Source organism: Pleurodeles waltl, chromosome 5 (genome assembly GCF_031143425.1).
Source record: "Pleurodeles waltl isolate 20211129_DDA chromosome 5, aPleWal1.hap1.20221129, whole genome shotgun sequence".
Lineage (NCBI taxonomy): Eukaryota > Metazoa > Chordata > Amphibia > Caudata > Salamandridae > Pleurodeles > Pleurodeles waltl.
This window is the reverse complement of record NC_090444.1, coordinates 520,598,834-520,618,631: the sequence shown is the minus strand read 5'-3', so window position 1 is coordinate 520,618,631 and position 19,798 is coordinate 520,598,834. Positions and strand designations below refer to the sequence as shown.

The 19,798-nt window shown below is 43.5% G+C and overlaps 1 protein-coding gene across 5 annotated transcripts in view; it reads left to right on the top strand.

The window, feature by feature from the left end:
- RALGAPA2 (Ral GTPase activating protein catalytic subunit alpha 2) overlaps positions 1 to 19,798 on the top strand; it is a 1,651,508-nt gene that overhangs the window by 665,196 nt on the left and 966,514 nt on the right. For all 5 annotated transcript variants that reach the window (XM_069234346.1, XM_069234347.1, XM_069234343.1 and 2 more), the window contains exon 15: positions 13,922 to 14,159. In XM_069234346.1, the coding sequence (XP_069090447.1) occupies positions 13,922 to 14,159 (238 nt within the window). The remainder of the gene's footprint in view (positions 1 to 13,921; positions 14,160 to 19,798) is intronic.

Here is a 19,798-nt window from a genome sequence, read left to right as displayed (position 1 = left end):
GTCGGCCCTCTTGGCCTTTTTTTTGTTTATCAGATAACCATCCTTGTTTAAATCACCAGTTGTGATGCACTTCATCAAAGATTTGGCACATCTTTCCTCCCAAACCACTCCTGATGCTTCAAGAACATCAAAACCAGGTTGTAGTCCCAATGGCGGGCCAATTCTTAGTTGCTCCTTAAGGCTGTTGATTTTAACAAAGTGTTTCTTATTGCCACCTCTACAGCACACTGCCTGAGTAAATTTTAGGTGTTGTTTTATCAACCAACCCACACCACCTTCTTTCTGGATAAGTTAGTGGTAAGAACTAGAACAACCTTCCTTCCAAAAGACGTGACTTACTTCCATGTTTGATCACTTTGCTAGTATATTTTTGTTCTTTCTTTGGCTCATTCTTTAGGCTTTCAGGCACAAAGAAAAGGAAGGAAATACAGAAGAGAACCCTGTCAAGCTGAACAGTCTTATTCATCAAGTTCTGCTGCCACCGACCAAAATGCAGTCCCTGGAAGGTCTAAGATCCGGGTCCACTAGAACTGAGACCTCTAGAAAAGTATTGACACAAGGAGTGCCTGTCCTTAACTTCTGCCGTGTTGCAGCGTGAGCACTGATACTTTAATTCATGAAACACCACTGCCTTAACAGGTAGGTCCAAAGGAAAAGGCACTTAACCAACTTGGAAGTGTACGACTTTTTGATTGGCGTTCACTCACCAGACCTTTGGTAGGTACAGCTTTAGTACCTTTTCAAAAGGTGTAGAATATGTGGTTAAAAGTATCCTTAAAAAGAACAATTTACTTAACTTGGGTACTGATCTTTCTTGTGGATATCTAACTACATATTACTCACTGCCCTCCAGTCTCCTCATTCTGTGGGGTGGCCTCGTTAACATGTGCAAAGGTCCCAAGTTAGAGATAATCAGACTGTATCCAGCAGTTGTTCTGTGCTCTGCATCTTTGTCGTTGCTCTAGTGCAAGCTTTTGTTGCCCTTTTATTTTGCCTACAGCATCACCCTGCTAATATGACTATCTACAAACTTTTCACCTATAGAGTTATACGCAAACACTTGTGCATGTTATGTAACAATGTACTAGCTGCTCTTCCCTGATCTACAGGCATTCCTCTGCTCAAATGATCAGGAAGAATGTAGCAATGAATACTGGCTCATCACCCTACGTTTTACCACCTGCCATTTCCCCTAGTACAGTACCTCAGTCACACATCTAGTTGCAAGCTCTGTTTTTTTCTAAGGGCCCAATTTAGAGTTTGGCAGATGGGCTACTTAGTCATAATCATGGTGGGTATCCTGTTGCCAGTTGGCCTTATTACAGGTACCATAGGATACAACACACACGTAATAAGACGGACAGGATAATCGCCACGTTTGTGACAGAGTAACCTTTCCGCCAAACTCTAAATCGGGCCACCATTCTCCTCCCCAATCCCTACCGGGTACATATATCACAAAGAGGATATAAAGTTGAAAAGCACTGTTCAAAGCCAACTTCATAGCATTTCCACTGAGACACTGTCGGAGCCTTGCTACATCATGTAGAGGGATCTCGACTTCAGGCAGACGGACTGGACCCCTGCAAAGCTACCCTCCCTGTGCCATTGGCAAGTTTCTCCTTTATACCTGGTTATGGTCTTCCAAATGTCCCAATTAAAAAAAGTGCTGCAACGGAGGAAACTGAGCTGTAGAGCCTCTCAGAAAGCAAGATATTCCTCTTCTAAAAGAAATTGCTCGGGCTATTTTTGATCTCTTTGCTAGACGTTTGCTGAAGGAGCTATTCCTAGCCTTTTCTCCTAACCGACAGTTTATGTTTGCAGTACACTGTGCACTCAGAATTTTAAACTCTTTTCTTGTATTGTTGAAGAAATTCATAACCATTTTTCTTGGCAGGGTTACAAGCTCTAGTGAGCAGTAGTCTCTAGTGATAGTCGTCAAAACTGATACTTCTCAGTTTTCCTTGACTCTGTAGCCTTACTCCTGCCTTTACAAACTGAGAAGAACCACTGTGAGAATGTAATATTTCCTTTTTCAATCTGTTTGCTGGTTAAAGGTTATCATAAAGGGATTCAGAAGATCAATGGTAAAGCGGGAGGTGAATGTTTCTGAGGAGGAGGAAGACCTAACTGTATGACAAGTGCCACGTGTGCCAAGGATTCCAGTATAAAAGAAAAAAAAAAGACGTACAGGGAATAGCAGATGAGGAGAAATGACTAGACAGACAAGTAGTAGATAGAGGAAACAGTCTAGATAGCTGAAGGGAGTGAAGACTGATATAAAAACAGGATGATGACTGGTATAAAACCAGAAGGACAAATAGAGTCTCAAAAGAAGGAGAAGCAAGCAAAGGGCACCAACGCTGACACAGACATCCATAGTCAAAATGGAGCTGAGATGCAGAAAGTTTGTCACCAAGACTCCAGGAGTTACAACAGCAGAAATCGAGAGAACTTCAAGAAACACAGCATGTTGAGCTGAGCTCTCCAGTAGGACAGACGGAATTCAGAGTCTGAGGAAGAAGAGGCAGAGACTTGACTAGAGGATGGATGGTATCTTCTCTCACTCCAGTAAATATTCCAAACCCTGCTATAGCCTGTGGACAGATCATGGAGACAAGGTGCGTGACAATAATGCAGCACTATCAGGGCCATTTAGGAGGTAGATGAGTTGTGTACCACACAAATTGAAGAAAGGGACATCCTGAAGTGAATTACAGGCACTACTGTTGTTTGCATTGTAGTTCCTGAGGCTTTTGTTTCAGTTTAAAACACTTTACACATTTTGTTTTTACCTTAAAAACCAGGACCTCAGTAGGAAATGTTGAGACCAAAAAAATGTGTTTGTAACCTAGGTTTCCCAAAGAATATATAAGGAACAATTAGAGAAAAAAAGAGGTGGTCAAGAAATGCTCAAATGAAAAAAAGAGTATAAAATAAAAAGTTTCTAGAGGAAAAGACTGAAAAAGAAGAGTGAAGAATAGAGAAAAAAGCAAAAGCCTAAGAAGGTTAAAGAAAAGAAAGCACAAAAAAACACACAGGCAGTTGTTTCAGAAGCTTTATTTATTTCGGAAAATGATTACTTAGTGTGAGACCTGTTTGTTTAATGTCTTAATAAAAGACTGAGATACACAGGCTGGCTTGTAGAAAATAAAGAACCCAGAACTTAAACTCTTTCACATGCTTGCTGTTAAATTAACTGGGACCCACCATGACAGTGTCTTTTCTACATCCAAGAAGAAATCCACTAACTGTCAACCGAGCAAAAAACTCTTATAATGGAGTCCCTAGCACTGCAACTTCCTCTAGGTGTGTCTCTAAGACCTCAAAAACAACCAAGCCCACCTGCATGAAAACTATGCAGGGGAAGAATTATGTGGTTTAATCATTGAGAAGGGTGCCTTGTGAGGTCTTGAACAGTTCATTGCAAACTGAAAGCCTTGCAATGAATTTCCACCAAGTTCGTCATCTGGGGTCAGAAGAGAGTTATTGCTACCAGCCCATTAACATCTTGTATACTATGCCTGCTGGTCTAGGCCTTCTAGGTGAGATTCTTGACATTATTAATATCTGTGTTCCTCCAAAATGAAACTGCAATAAGGTGTTCATTTTAACAGCCCTTAGGGAAGTATTACTGGCAACCAAAGTGAGTGTGATTGATATGTTCAACAATGCTATATTGATGTATGGGGATTTTAACATCTCCCCAATTAGAGAGATGATTGAAAGTCTCACCATTGACGCAATTATAGCTTGGGGGGATCCCAGAGATCTATTTGGCTTAGAGTATGAGCAGTCGATGGGGGAAAGGTTGGACATTGCATCTTTGCTTCTAGAGGGTGGTATTTGTTTCCAATAATGGCCTGACTCGTTCCAATGCTCTAGACAATAAGACTTAAATGGGGGAATTGGTCCAGCTTTTTGAATGTACTATAATTAATATTGAAGGCTGGAGCTTGGTACATGAAATGAGGGTAATACCTATTCTGGAAAGCTATCTTGCCCCTAGTGACTCTCGTACTAATAAAGTTAGTTTGATGATATTAGGGGGTTATCCATTACGACTATAAGAGTGAACAATAGAATGGTAATTACGTATGAAACTGAGAACTATGTTAAATTTGTTTTCACTCTAATGAGCAATACATTGAGTAAGTGTAGCAACATCCTTCTCTGTGGCAATGGTGATGAGGCTAGGGTCCTGATGTTCTATAACCAATTGATAGATAAGATCTCAGCTTATCTGACCACCTCCAAGCCACCCATCAATAGCTGCTTTTACAATACATTTGGTTTTACGCTGAATGCTGGCTGACATATAATGTTGGCAAAAAAGTGCAAGCTCTCTTGTGCCTTACTACCATGTCATAAATTAATGCAGTCAAATCGCTAAATCATTAGACGTGTGTATGCATTTGATAATGTTAAAAGTACACTGACTATTACAAACCCTAACTAACCATAAAACTCTTGAGAGGTGACTTGGTTTTCTAACCTGATGAAGCTGAACTAGCCATTCTGGGACAAAAACAGATGAAAGCCCTGGGTCCCGATCTTGCATGTGTTCAAGTGCTTGCTAAGGCCTATATTGCCACAGTAACATCTGCAGTTGTGTCCTGCTTATGGGGGTTTGGAACACATATCCCTTTGCATAAAAAAGGAAGTTCGATGGATGCAGTAATTTTATACCCTAATCCCTGTTAGATAGGGCTGGTGAAATATTTGGCAGCATTTTATTAAATTGAGTGCAAGATTGAGTTGACCGGGCAGCTATTCTCTGAGATGCTGAGGCAGGTTTTAGAGCATTGACCTAGTTGGTGAGGCCATGCGTTTTTCTATGATGTGCAAGAAATATAGAATGTGCAAAGGGATCCCCTTGTATTTGGCTTCCATGAATTTAAACTCCTTATATGATCTGGTCTGTGTCTCTCACTGAAAAGTCTGAGGTTTGAGGATTCTGTGGTTTCTGCTCCTCTGGCCATATGCACTGATATAATAGAATGCACTTTGGCCCAGCTGGGGTGCACTGAGAGTTTTCCTATCCTATATGGTGTTCAGCAAGGTTGTTTCCTAGCACTCCTATCGTTTAGCCTGTTTTTGAATGATAGTGAAGAGTATCCAAGAAGCTTGAATCTCAACACTCCTTGCTTGAACACATTAGCAGATTTGACTAACTTGTTATTCATCTTGACTCTAAATTAAGTGGGTCTGCTAAAGAGAGAAACTGCTCATATTTTAAGACACCAGTGGTGCAGTTTTTGAATGGATTAAAAAAAACTGGTAGTCAACAGCTAAGCATAATCTTCCAAGTCTACAGTATGAAAGCTGATTATACCAATGTAAATGAGTTCAAACAAATAATGAAAATAGTATTTTAAGGCTACGCTTGTGATTGCGACCTGGGTGTCCTCTTGCTTCGCTATTGATGACATTTGGCATATAGCTGATGCCATCATACTCTGTCCTGTAATATATTGGCTCGGAGTACATAGGATCCTGCAGGTGGATATCTATCTTAGCTCGATCCAAGCGGTATCTTCTTAAAGCATTGCCACCGCCAGTCAGTGGAGGACACATGTTGGATGCATTCTCACAGAATTGGGTTTGACCATTTTATGAAAATCCTGACCTTATTATAGCTGACGCTGTCAATCAGAAGAAGCAGTATTAGCTTTCCAGGTGCAGAAAATTTGTTGACGACCTAAAAGACCACGCCTTGGTCTATAATGAGTTTTCCCTTAACAGTTCCCTTTGATTTGAATCTGGTGTAACCAGAATCACCCTGTGTCCTTCAATTTAGACTTTGAATTCTTCATCTCAGAGCTTTTAGGACCAGATGGGGTCAGCTAAAATATTATGCAACCAACTAACATTGGCTTTTATACACCTGTTACACCAGAAATTTTGATTAAGGTCACGCTTGCTATAAGATGGCAAGTGGGTCCAGTTGAGGTATTTCTACACAGCAGGGGTTGATAGGGATTGAAAGGAGCACAAAGGTCTAAAGTGCCTGTTATTGCATGGAGCACTTGGGTGCTGTTAGTTTATGCAATTCTGCCTCTTGCTTTGAAAAGGGAGAAAAGGCCAGAGGGGAGAGTTGCTTCTGACAAAAATGTACTGCTCAGCAGTGGCTGCCGTTTGGGCAAAGTGGCGGGGGTAGTGGGCACAAACATAAAGACAACAAAATAGGAATACATTTTTTTTAAAAAAAAAAGCTTTCCTCAAGCCCATCACCACTCTCATTGCAGGCTCCCAGTCTGGCCTGCGGCCAATCGTAACGCTGCTCTCAAGCATAAGAGCAGCATCAGGATTGGCCTGAGCTCCCAGGCTTTTTGCTCCCAGGCAGACTGGGAGCCTATGCCTGCTGTCTCCAACCGGCAACACAGCTCGGGTTGGAGAATGCTCAGTGCGCATGTGTGTTTGGCCATCCTGAGACAGCCGGCCAAACATACATGTGCACTGAGGGAAATACACATCTCTCCCCTTCCATGCCTGTCATCCAACATTGTTTATTATCGTTTTATTTTTCAATTTGCTGCTGCTGGCGGGGAGCCGTAGTGGAGGAGCCACCACTGCTGCTCAGTCAGATTTCCCAACCATAGCATGGTATGTGCGAGTGATTTTATTTCTAGTAGTGACTGCTCATTCACCGAGAACACAGAAAAGGGTTGGCTGATAGGGGCTGCAAGACTGGCTTTTGATGTGTTTCGAGTCCTATCATTAGTCATCATATGTGTGCACATTCATACGATCTGTGCAAGTCTTTTCTCTCCTTTCTTTGACAGTGTGTGCAGGTTTTGTGTGCCGTCCTTTCTGTCCAAGCTTTGCCTTTATATCACCTGTGTGGGTATCCACACCACCCTACACACACATACAACACTGCACATTGATGCAGCCAGTATGGTTGCCCACCAACCCGAGTTCTGTGGAACTTTTCTCACAGAGGTTTGTGGCACCTGATTCTCTATGGGTTTGTCAGTCAAATATTGGTTTTGCTGCACATTATCTAAGGCAGTACATAGCTAAGGTTACAAGATGGCTTCATGTCACCACAACTCAAAGCTCCACTTTTGGGGTTTAGTGTAAAACCTTAACCCATGTGGGAGTTGTATCCTGGTTCACTTGAGTTGCTCTTTTTGAGCAAACACATCTGAAAGTAATGATTTTTAAAAGAAATTATCTTAAACATAGTTGATGACATGGAATCGTCTGGTAAGTTTACATTTAATACCCTCTCCTTTTGCATCTTAAGCATTGGCAAGACCAATACATCTCCATGCACAATAATATCAGGACTGTTTGCCCAACCAATACTTATTAAACTAGGTTCTTTAATTTACAAAATGGTGCATCAAATTGAGTGGTACCTGCCTTTTAGTATTAAACGTTCAATCCTTCTTCAAACAAATATAAGAAAAACCTGAAAGTTCTCGCATTGCCACTGACTAAAAATGTTTTTTTTCCAATGTGTTTTAAGTTGTGTCAAAATATGTGCATTTCAGGAAAATGTCTAGTGTGTCTTTTTCAACGTATTTTGTTCTGTTGTGTCTGAGTTTATGAACTACTGTTGCATTTTGTATTCTTTCACTGCTTTGTTTATATTAATTTTAGCTTTTGCAAAGCAATCCAAAGACTTTGACCTCGTCTGCACTGCACTGCACAAATGTCAGAAAAGAAGAGAATAAAAATTGACTTTGTGACCCTCAAAGTGGCGCAAACACTAATTATTTGCCATTAATTAAGTCAATGGATTGCATACCTACAAGCTCATTTGTTAACTACTATTTTATTTAAATGCAAGCATTGATTTCCTTCTGTCCGTGTGTTACTATTTAGTATCTACTCAGGGGCAATGCTTGTGGCATCCAGATGGAGTTGATTTTTTTGTTAAATTAGATTGTCCATGTAAATTAAAACAATGCGTTCTGATGGATACATCTTCCTACAGATGTTTTAAATTATGAATTGTATTCAGGTGCCAGTCTTGTCTGTTTGGAAACTTTCATTAGCAACTGTTCTCCACTTACACCAGGTGGTGCGGTGAACCTTTAGTTACAACTTCGCCCATTGGAAGTGATGCTATCGCGGTATATTAGGCATCAACTAACTTATTTGTGTCAGTTAATAATTTTCTGCACCTAATTGCCATGGTCCAAAACGCTTTCACTGTTTTACTGAAAAAACGAGCTCCGTTTTTAACATGGACTAAGTGCCAGATGTCAACTCCTAAGATTTTAGGGTTTAAAGCCTAATGGAGATGCCACAAGAAGATGTCCTTATTGAATCCGCATAACATCTGTATGTTGCATCTTGGAACTCAATCTCAGCCTGCAAATTTAGTTCCTTAAACACCGAAGGCCAAAAAGGAGCAGGAGGCCAAGCTACTTCTGGCCAAAGTCCACAGGGACATGCTGAAGCATTACCCTTCCTCTTCTTTTCTGACAGGGAACACCAGAATCTGTCTTGCCAGAGAAGATGCTGACATTAATAAAGGTGGAGTTCCGACTCCCTGCAGTTGAGGCCCTCCAGGTATCATGTTTAGATTTGTTTAGGGTGTCTCCAGCACCCTGTGGGCCATTCCCCAAAGCTGAGCTCCCTGCTATGCGTTTAGTGACTTTGAGCTTCAGACCTACTTACTCCATGTCTCCGTGGTCCCAAGCCCGAACACCTGAGTAGACAGTAATGGTGTGCAAGCCACTGTCATCCAATTGTTAGCCATCTTCTACAACAATGTCTGATGCCTCCCTTGAACCGGAATCTCCTTCGGCATGGTCTTTGAAGTTGTCTGAGATTGAGTGACAAAAGAGAAAATGAAGCCACATTTTGATGACAAGCTGTAGGCAGAACATCTTCCTAGGACCCAGAGATTTGCCTAGAGGTAAGAAAGTTTTGAGACAGTCGATGCCCATACCATGTCTGATAAGGTATATGGCCAATCAAAAGATTGTGGCTCAAAGGCTGTTAATCCCCTTCCCCAACAGTGATCTGGTTTATATCTTTCTCATTAAAATATATATTATAATAGAATAAACAAATGAAGGTACATTAATACCTATATTCAGATATTATGGCTCTACTAAACATCATATTAAGCGTAATAGTACAATATGTATTTAATCATTATGAATCAAGTCTTTTAGTAGGAGTAGTAATCTTTACAATATGTTTATGAAAGCAATTATTGGTTGCCAAATGGATTATGTTTTTATTGATCCATGCCATTTTGTGTGAAAGTGAGCTTGATCTCACATAGATCAATAAATTGATACCACCATTCCCTCATTGTAGGTGAATTTTTCCTAAGGCATAGTTTTGCAATCTCTAATCTTGGTAAGTAACGGTTTGAATGTTTCCCAACGCATATGGATACGCCCTTAGTTAGCAGATGCCTCTTGGGTGAAAAATGTCTCCCCTCCACAGTGCTTCAAGACAAGCATTACTGCGACTCAATCTCTGGGACTAGCTCCCCAGTGAGATAGTTCAAGGACACCTACTTTTCTCTTCTGCACCCAGAAATCTCCTATAACTTCCAAGCAGAGACTGAACTTTGTAGGGGCGATGTTGCATGAAGGCCTTTCTTCCCCCTCAGATAATTAATATTCGAGAGATGGAATTATCCCAGTATTCAACATTTTACACCTGCTGGGAGTGATGGCATTGTGCATCATGCTGGTTGCCAGGTGGCTGCACATCCGAGTTTTTCAGAGGTGACTGAAAAAGCAAGTGAATCCAACATTAAGGAAGCTTGTTGGCTTGGGTACAGGTCTTCGAGCTGGTTCATAAGGATCTGCACCGATGGATGTCTCCCTCCAACCTTCATTTGTTCGTTCCTTCGAAGTGCAGCATAACACAGTCCTGGCCAAGTTGCTGGCTTAGGGCACCAGTCTGGGCCACAAACTGGTTCAGAGCCTTTGGTTCAAGTCAGAGCTGCATTTGCACATAAACATGCTGGAGGTGCAGTTGGATTGCCTTCCTAAAACATTCTTCCTCTTTTCAGCCTTTGGATGCTCCAAGTGGATTCTTTCAGACTTTGCCACCATAGTCCACTATATCAACACATTGCAGTTTCCCTCGATGTGACAGTGATGCTCTGAGTCACATTTCCTTAGTGCACCACAAGTGGGAGCTGAACCCCATACTGATGGACATGATCTTCTCCAGATAGGTGGATCTCTTTGTGCTGGCCCAGAGGATAGTGTGTCCTCGGTTTTGTGCCATAAACCTCCCTTGGTTCTCTGTGGACCGCGATCAGACTCAGTTGGTCAGAGGGTTGTAGGAAAGTACCATCTTGCCTGGCCCCAGTGCTCATAAGTATGTGCCCTGTATGTGTTCCCTGTGTGATGCCTAACTGTCTCACTGAGGCTCTGCTTACCAGAACCTCAGTGGTTATGCTCTCTCTGCTTTCCAAATTTGTCCCTAACTGGCTAGTTACTAATTTTACCAATTCTCATTGGCATACTGGTACACTCATATAATTCCCTAGTATATGGTACTGAGGTACCCAGGGTTTTGGGGTTCCAGGAGATCCCTAGGGGCTGCACCATTTCTTTTGTCACCCATAGTGAGCTCTGACAATTCTTACACAGGCCTGCCAGTGCAGCCTGAGTGAAATAACGTCCACGTTATTTCACAGCCATTTACCACTGCACTTAAGTAACTTATAAGTCACCTATATGTCTAACCTTCACCTGGTGAAGGTTGGGTGCAAAAGTTACTTAGTGTGAGGGCACCCTGGCACTAGCCAAGGTGTCCCCACATCGTCCAGGGCAAATTCCCCGGACTTTGTGAGTGGGGGGGACACCATTACATGTGTGCACTGTACATAGGTCACTACCTATGTACAGTGTCACAATGGTAACTCCGAACATGGCCATGTAACATGTCTAAGGTCATGGAATTGTCACCCCAATGCCATTCTGGCATTGGGGGTGACAATTCCATGATCCCCAGGGTCTCTAGCACAGAACCCAGGTACTGCCAAACTGCCTTTCCGGGGTCTCCACTGCTGCTGCTGCCAACCCCTCAGACAGGTTTCTGCCCTCCTGGGGTCCAGGCAGCCCTGGCCCAGGAAGGCAGAACAAAGGACTTCCTCTGAGAGAGGGTGTAACACCCTCTCCCTTTGGAAATAGGTGTGAAGGCTGGGGAGGAGTAGCCTTCCCCAGCCTCTGGAAATGCTTTGATGGGCATAGATGGTGCCCATCTCTGCATAAGCCAGTCTACACCGGTTCAGGGATGCCCCAGCCCTGCTCTGGCGCGAAACTGGACAAAGGAAAGGGGAGTGACCACTCCCCTGACCTGCACCTCCCAGGGGAGGTGCCCAGAGCTCCTCTGGTGTGTCCCAGACCTCTGCCATCTTGGAAACAGAGGTGTTTGTGGCACACTGGGGTGCTCTGAGTGGCCAGTGCCAGCAGGTGACGTCAGAGGCTCCTTCTGATAGGCTCTTACCTCTCTTGGTAGCCAATCCTCCTTCCTAGGTAGCCAAACCTCCTTTTCTGGCTATTTAGGGTCTCTGCTTTGGGGATCTCACCAGATAACGAATGCATGCAAGAGCTTGCCAGAGTTCCTCTGCATCTCCTTCTTCACCTTCTGCCAAAGGATCGACCGCTGACTGCTCAGGAAGGCTGCAAAACCGCAACAAAGTAGCAAGACGACTGCTAGCAATCTTGTATCGCTTCATCCTGCCGGCTTTCTCGACTGTTTCCAGGTGGTGCATGCTCTGGGAGTAGCCTGCCTCCTCTCTGCACCAGGATCTCTGAAGAAATCTCCTGTGGGTCGACGGAATCTTCCCCCTGCAACCGCAGGCAACAAAAGACTGCATCACCGGTCCTCTGGGTCCCCTCTCAGCACGACGAGCGTGGTCCCTGGAACTCAGCAACTCTGTCCAAGTGACTCCCACAGTCCAGTGACTCTTCAGTCCAAGTTTGGTGGAGGTAAGTCCTTTCCTCCCCACGCTAGACTGCATTGTTGGGTACAGCGTGATTTGCAGCTGCTCCGGCTCCTGTGCACTCTTCCAGGATTTCCTTCGTGCACAGCCAAGCCTGGGTCCCGACACTCTAACCTGCAGTGCACAACCTTCTGAGTTGTCCTCCGGCGTCGTGGGGCTCCCCTTTGTGACTTCGGGTGGACTCCGGTTCACTTTTCTTCTAAATGCCTGTTCAGGTACTTCTGCGGGTGCTGCCTGCTTCTGTGAGGGCTCCCTGACTTGCCGGGCGCCCACTCTGTCTCCTCCTCCAAGTGGCGACATCCTGGTCCCTCCTGGGTCACAGCAGCACCCAAAAACCCTAACCGCGACCCTTGCAGCTAGCAAGGCTTGTTTGCGGTCTTTCTGTGTGGGAACACCTCTGCAAGCTACTTCATGACGTGGGACATGCATCCTCCAAAGGGGAAGTTCCTAGTCCTCTTCGTTCTTGCAGAACTCCAAGCTTCTTCCAACAGGTGGCAGCTTCCTTGCACCCTCAGCTGGCATTTCCTGGGCTCCTGCCCACTCTCAACACTGTCGCCACTATTGGACTTGGTCCCCTTGTCTTACAGGTACTCAGGTCCGGAAATCCACTGTTGTTGCATTGCTGGTGTTTGTTCTTCCTGCAGAATCCCCCTATCACGACTTCTGTGCTCTCTGGGGGTAGTAGGTGCACTTTAGGGTCTTGGGGTGGGCTATTTTTCCAACCCTCACTGTTTTCTTACAGTCCCAGCGACCCTCTACAAGCTCACATAGGTTTGGGGTCCATTCGTGGTTCGCATTCCACTTTTGGAGTATATGGTTTGTGTTGCCCCTATACCTATGTGCTCCTATTGCAATCTACTGTAATTTTACATTGCTCGCATTACTTCCTTTTGCTATTATCTGCATAATTTTGGTTTGTGTACATATATCTTGTGCATATAACTTATCCTCATACTGAGGGTACTCACTGAGATACTTTTGGCATATTGTCATAAAAATAAAGTACTTTTATTTTTAGTACTTCTGTGTATTGTGTTTTCTTATGACATTGTGCATATGACACCAGTAGTATAGTAGGAGCTTTACATGTCTCCTAGTTCAGCTTAAGCTGCTTTGCCATAGCTACCTTCTATCAGCCTAAGCTGCTAGAAACACCTCTTCTACACTAATAAGGGATAACTGGACCTGGCACAAGGTGTAAGTACCTCTGGTACCCACTACAAGCCAGGCCAGCCTCCTACAAGGGTCTGCTATTTGCATTTGCCCTGATTCAGTTTGTGTTGAAGATCCTGTGAAAGGTGCAGGAAGATGAAGCTCAGCTGATTCCGATCACCTCAGACATGGCAAGGAGGATGTGGTATGCCAGTGTGCTGCCACTGAGTATTTGGCCTCCTCTCCTGCAAAGGGTAAACTTGCTTTCCAAGAAAAATGGTAAGGTTCTCCGCTCCAATTACAAATGCTACACACATGGCGATTGGCGTCATCTTGGCGTCCCACTAGCAGAGTCATTTATTCAGAATGTTGAAGGACGTTTGTTCAGTGGTGTGTGGCTTGAAAATGTCTCGGTTGCACCCTTAACGATGTTCTACAGTATGTAATGTCTCTTGCCCAGCAGAGCTTAAAAGCGGCTGCTGTGAGACTATTTGGTGGCTATCTATAAAAAAGTCACCACAAGTAGCTCTTATCCTATAAGGTTTACTTTATTTGTGTCCAGTATCATTTCATGCAGTGGGCATAGTTGCTTCTAAATCTGCATGCACCAACTAGTGACATTGGAGAGCTTGTGCTGGGAATACATTTTCAGACGAGTCTGGCGCCTGAGGATATTCATTAGGTGAAGAATTTGCAGAAAGATTATGTTCCACCAGAAATATTCTTACCAAAGGTAAGTTACTTTTTCATTTGGCCTTTTTCATCTTTTCATCTTATTCAGTGAGATTTAAAGAACTTTATAAATTCATTTTCTCTTTGTTATAGACTCTAATTGTGGCCTGGATTCGAGCAAATCTGAGCGTTTATATTTCACGAGAACTGTGGGATGAACTTCTTTGCGTGCTTTCCTCTCTTACTGACTGGGAAGAGTTGATAAATGAATGGGCAAAGATAATGGACTCTCTAACAGCTGTGTTGTCAAGGACAGTCTACGGTGTTGATATGGCAAATTTGCCATTGGATAAACTTAGTGAACAAAAGGAGAAAAAACAGCGAGGCAAAGGTAAAATCTTGTTATATTGTGTTCTTCTATTATATAAATGGCCAGTACTGTTCTTGGATGTTTTATTTTTATGCTTCATATTACTCAAGTATGCCATTTTAAAGCCACAAGAGAACTGTCAGACACCACGCCTTCAGACATGCCAGAACGAGCTAAACATTGAGTCACAGGAAGCAAAGTGCGCATTATGTATCAAGTGATGTGTTGCATGGTGATCTGATGGAATACATGCTAGTTAGACAGACTTGCTAACTGGCACCCCTTGACCCTTAAACACCATAGTTCTGAGGGAAGGCTATCAAGGTATGTTACTCCTCATTCTCATCTGAAGCAGGAGGTTGGAGCAGTCAAACCAGGCAAATTACACATCTCTGGTTAGCGAGCTGGATTGATACGTCCAGGCCCTTACCTCATACATGAGTGGCTCCGGAGTCTTATGTGAAGACTCCACCTTCCAGCTACAACATAGGTGTTGTGTATAAAGGGAAATACAAACAAGATTTGTGTATGTTTTTAGGCCAATCGTGTCATAATTATGAAAGTGGAAGGTCATGTTCCTGTATTTATTTATTCACACTATTTTAGGGAAGTAAGTGTGAGAACTGGTACTGTTTGTGAAAGGAACATGTCCTAACACTACTGTTCACGCTGAATTTCTGAATCCTTATGCAGGTTACAGACAATGCTAAGTCCTATACCTTTGCACCATTAAATCGTGTGTTTGACGCACTACTGCTTCACCTGACAGAGTTAAGATCGATTTCTCAACACAGTCAATGGTTGCCCCACCCATTTCACTCATCTGTTGACATCTGTCAGTTGGTGCGTCCATGTTCTAATGTATTGGGGTGTTGTCCCTACTCTGTCTGCACACCTCTGCTTCTGACAGACTTCCTGAATAAGAATGAGGTTTCTACTCTGGGTGTCTGTTGACAACTATTTTGTAGACCAGGCCCAACACATCGCTCCTCTTCAACTTGTTGTAGTCTAATGTCGAATTTCTGGCCACCAAGGTCTGTCTCCAAGTGGAGACTTTGAAAGTGGTCCCTGCACACTAAGGACACCAGAGCTGTTTTTTTATTTGTAGAACATGGCTCTAGCATTAGCTTTCTGGTCTGCCACAGTCTTTGCCATTTGTCAGGAGAATGCTAACTAATCTGGCCCATTTCCTGGTTGCTGCTGCCATCTTGGATTCGGCAGTCTAGTCGCTAACCAACATGTACCTTCATATAGTCTGTTTGGATGTGGGTAGAGGGCATGCCGCCGGCGCGCTAAAGGCAAGCCCTTCTGCGCCCGGCCGTTGCCAGGATCCCTGTTCCTTTTACTTTAGAGGTCCGTCGTCTTTCTAGAATTACCTACTCCTCTGCAGCTTTATGCAGATTTGGCAACTTTTTAGAACCTCAAATTTTACAGCCACACATTTTACCAGCTGTTTCCCACACTACTTCGAAGGGCCTGCAGCCTGCCTAAAATGCTAATTTAACTGCCTCTAAGACATCCCCAGAGATAATATGGTGGGAGCGCAGTCGGCGGACTATTTCACCTGCACACTCTTATAGGTATGCTCAGAACCAGTTCTCACCTCTCACCCTCAGGCTTCACACGCTCTAACATTCTTCTCTGTAACATCTGTAACATCAGGTTTTTACCAAAGCATGCGCTCAAACTCTGAGATCTTTTTTCCTCTTTGTCAACAGAGGTCAATTTTCTTACAGAAATTTGATTGAGTTCCACCACTTCACCTACTATTACGTTGGCATTCCCAACTAATTAAGATGCTTAGACTTGATAGAGGAGGGAGGACTGGTGGCAGCTTTGCCATCGTTTTCCAGGATACAGTCATAGTTTCTTTCATTGACACTTGAAACACTGATTGGGTTGAGGTATGCATTTTAAAATTAAACTCTCCCCTAAGGATTGTTGGGAAGGAGCACTTGTGTACCATCCTTCAGGACCTTAAAAAAGACTTTAGCCACTGCTTTAAGGAAGCACACTGCAACCTTTCTTTCATCACAACGTTTTCTTTTATTAGGCAGTTTCACTTGCCATGGAGAAGACCGTTCAAATCCAGATGTAGCACGGCTCATTTCAGACTTAGTGTCGCTCGGTCTGCACCAGAAAATCAACAGTCCTACTCTCATTGCAGGTCACATGTTGGATTTAAATTTCACAAATTCTAAGTTTTTGACCTGTGAGTCCCTTCTCCCACTTCTCTGGATGGATCACTCTTTGATCCCTTTCCAGATCCCTAAAGTGGATGTGAATGAAAAGATAAAAATGGTTAATAAATGAGCATCAGGACAATGTCAGCGAGTTTCCCCAGACTCCTTTTCTAAACTGTTTGAGTTCACAATGCCTGTTGACAATATAGAAGACAATCAGGCTTTAGCAGACTATCATAAAGCCTTAAACTCAGCTTTGGATAGCATTTCCCCTTGCAAATCTTGCACAAAAAACAAGCACAGATCCAATGCACCCTGGTATACCACAGAGCTGCGAAAAGAGAAATCCTTCTGTGAAAAGCTAGTGATACTGGAATTTGACCAACAAACAAAATGACAGAGCCTTTCAAAGCATCTCTTACTGTTTATGATCAGAACATCAAAATAGCGTGTAATATGCACATTACCAATCAAATCGGCCAGGCCGATAATTCATCCCAAAAACTATTTAGAGTCCTTAATATTTTTTTCAATCCTCACGCCTGCTGTCATGCAATTCAGACTTCATAAGATCTATGTTTTTCCCATGCGTACTTTATAGATAACAAAACTAAGCAAATTTACCAGAACATCCCCAGCTCTCCAGACCCAGCACATGAGGAGTTAAACTTCACTTCTCCTTCCCTTAAATGTGTTTGCAGCCTAGGAAAGTTCAATTCTCCAGTATTTGATCTTTCATAGAGTCAAATGCTTGCATCATTCCCAGTTGTCGAAGTGGGAGTCACACTTTACCATAGAAAGTAGTAAAGAAAAAGCTACATTGAAGTTAATGCAAAAGGCATTCGCTTTAACAGCTTATTAGTGTTATTAGAAATGCCCAAAGTTCAGCCAGTCAGGCGACAGTACCCTTTAGTACCTTCAGCAGAGAGGCTCCAGTCTCAGATTTTCTACTGCATGTCATGTGATAGGAGTCTCCTTGAAAACTGCTCAGTTTTTCTGATTCCTCGTCTATTTGAGCGGATTTTTTCTTCAAAACAGAGTTTGTTTTCTGGAATGGACTTTCTTCTGGATAAACCATCACGTCAGCTCCAGCCAACAAAAGATTATTTCGATGTTCGGGACCTGTGGGAAAATGAGGCTTCACTCGGATGACCCACATAAGAAATGCATCTACTACCTTCACCCTGACCACCAGGTGAGACACTCTAAGATTTGCCATGCTTTTTCACAAAAGGCTTTGTGAAACAAAGAGGCTAGACTTCTGTTATGGCTTTACAAGTGAAAAATCAAGGTACACCCTCCGTCCGAAGAGGATAGTGGTACTTCCTCAAAGACTATGGCTTCAAGGAAGAGAGAGAGATCCTCTAAGAGATTGTCCTGGGAATCTCATAAGACTGTTAAAAAAGCCTGTCATTCTCATTCCAGGGCAGAGGAATGTCCAACTACTTCAAAAAAGACACAAGTTACCTCAGAAACAGTTAATTCTGAACCCTCTACTCCTTCCATCAAAACAGCCCAGGTTACAAAACCTGCTAGATTCTTGCTGGCGTCAACAAAGTCAGTATTTTCACCTCAGGTTGCAAAATTTACTTTCTCATCGACAGATGCCTTGTCAATGGCAGTCACCGTTATCACTGCCACTACAGTGACGTCAACGTTCACTACAGCATCCTCGCCCATGATAATCTGTTTGTCGCCGTTATCATCAATGATGGTTACATCTGTCAGAATTCATGCAAGGCCGAAGTTACCATTGATGGCACCATCACAGTTGACAGCAGCAACATTGAAGAAAATGTTGCCGAAGGCCTCTACAAAAGACCCGTTGATGTCATTCTGTCGACTCTGAAGTTACTACTGTCGGCGACCCCACCATCGATGACAGTTCTGCCAATCTCAGCCCCATCGACAACTGCGGTGCAATAAAGTGCAGGTTCTCCCAGGAGACAATATTGCTATCCCACACCCCACCCATAAAAATGTCGCCTGTGCCACCTGATTATCTTTGGATGAGAAGGGGTACTCTGATGATAAAGGATAATTCGTAGTAGGTTGTAGCCCCTCAGAGCTACATGTCAAAGACTAAGAGGACCATCTATATAATGGGGAGCATTATGCACTAGAACAATATGGGCATGAGGAACAATTCACTCTTTATCGTGAACAGCAGCAGGAACCTGCAGTACAGATGTTAGCGTCATTAGTAACCAACTTGCAGCATATGCTGAAGGACAGTTACCGCAGATTCCCACAATCTGAGTCTGCCAGCCCAGCAGAGACCCCCCCCTCCTCAAGCATGCTCTTCTAGAGAGCGTACTTCACTGCTATTTACAGCACCCTCTACACCGTTGCCAACATTGGCTGCTTGTTAGACTTGCCATCCTTTTCGTGATCTCCCCTAACTTTTTGCCTCTGTTTCCCATTTTGTTGATGTGTGCTGGACTCTGTTTTTTGTTACTCTGGGCACTTTACCACTGCTATCCAGTGCTAAAGTGCAAGTGCTCCTATACAAAATGTGTATGCAATTGGTTTATCCATGATTGGTATGTGTGATTTACTGGTAAGTCCCTAGTACAGTGCACTAGACGTGGCCAGGGCCTGTAAATCAAATGCTACTAGTGGGCCTGCAGCACTGGTTGTGCCACCCCACCCACATTAGTAGCCCTGTAATCATGTCTCAGACCTGCCACTGCAGTGTCTGTGTGTGCGGTTTTAAACTGCCAATTCAACTTGGCAAGTGTACCCACTTGCCAGGCCTAAACCATCCCTTTTCTTACATGTAAGACACCCCTAAGGTAGGCCCTAGGTAGCCCCCCATGGGCAGGGTGCAGTGTATGTTAAAGATAGGACATATACTAATGTGGTTAATATGTCCTAACAGTGAAATACTGCCAAATTCGTTTTTCACTGTTGCAAGGCCTATCCCTCTCATAGGTTAACATGGGGGCTGCCTTTAAATATGATTTAAGTGTAGATTCCCTTTGGGAGCGGATAGACATGTGGAGTTTGGGGTCTCTGAGATCACAATTTAAAAATACATATTTTCGTAAAGTTGATTTTAAGATTGTGTGTTTGAAAATGCCACTTTTAGAAAGTGAGCATTTTCTTGCTTAAACCATTCTATGACTCTGCCTGTTTGTGGATTCCCTGTCTGGGTCAGTTAGACAGTTGGGTTATTTGCACCTCTCTCTAGACAGTGACACAAAGGTAGCTGGGGTGTAGCCTGCATATCCTGATGAGCCATCTGTGCTAGGAGGGATGGGAGGAGTGGTCACTCACACCTGAAAGGGCTGTGCCTGCCCTCACAGAGTGCAGTCTCCAACTCCCTGGTGTGTGTCTGGGGCCTGGGCAAGGCAGGATTTCACAAACAAGAGAGACTTTTCTTTGAAGTAAGCCTACTTCAAAGGGCAAAATGTGTATAAGAAGGGCACCCAAAACCACACACTTTAGATCACTTCTGGAAATCAAGAGGAACCT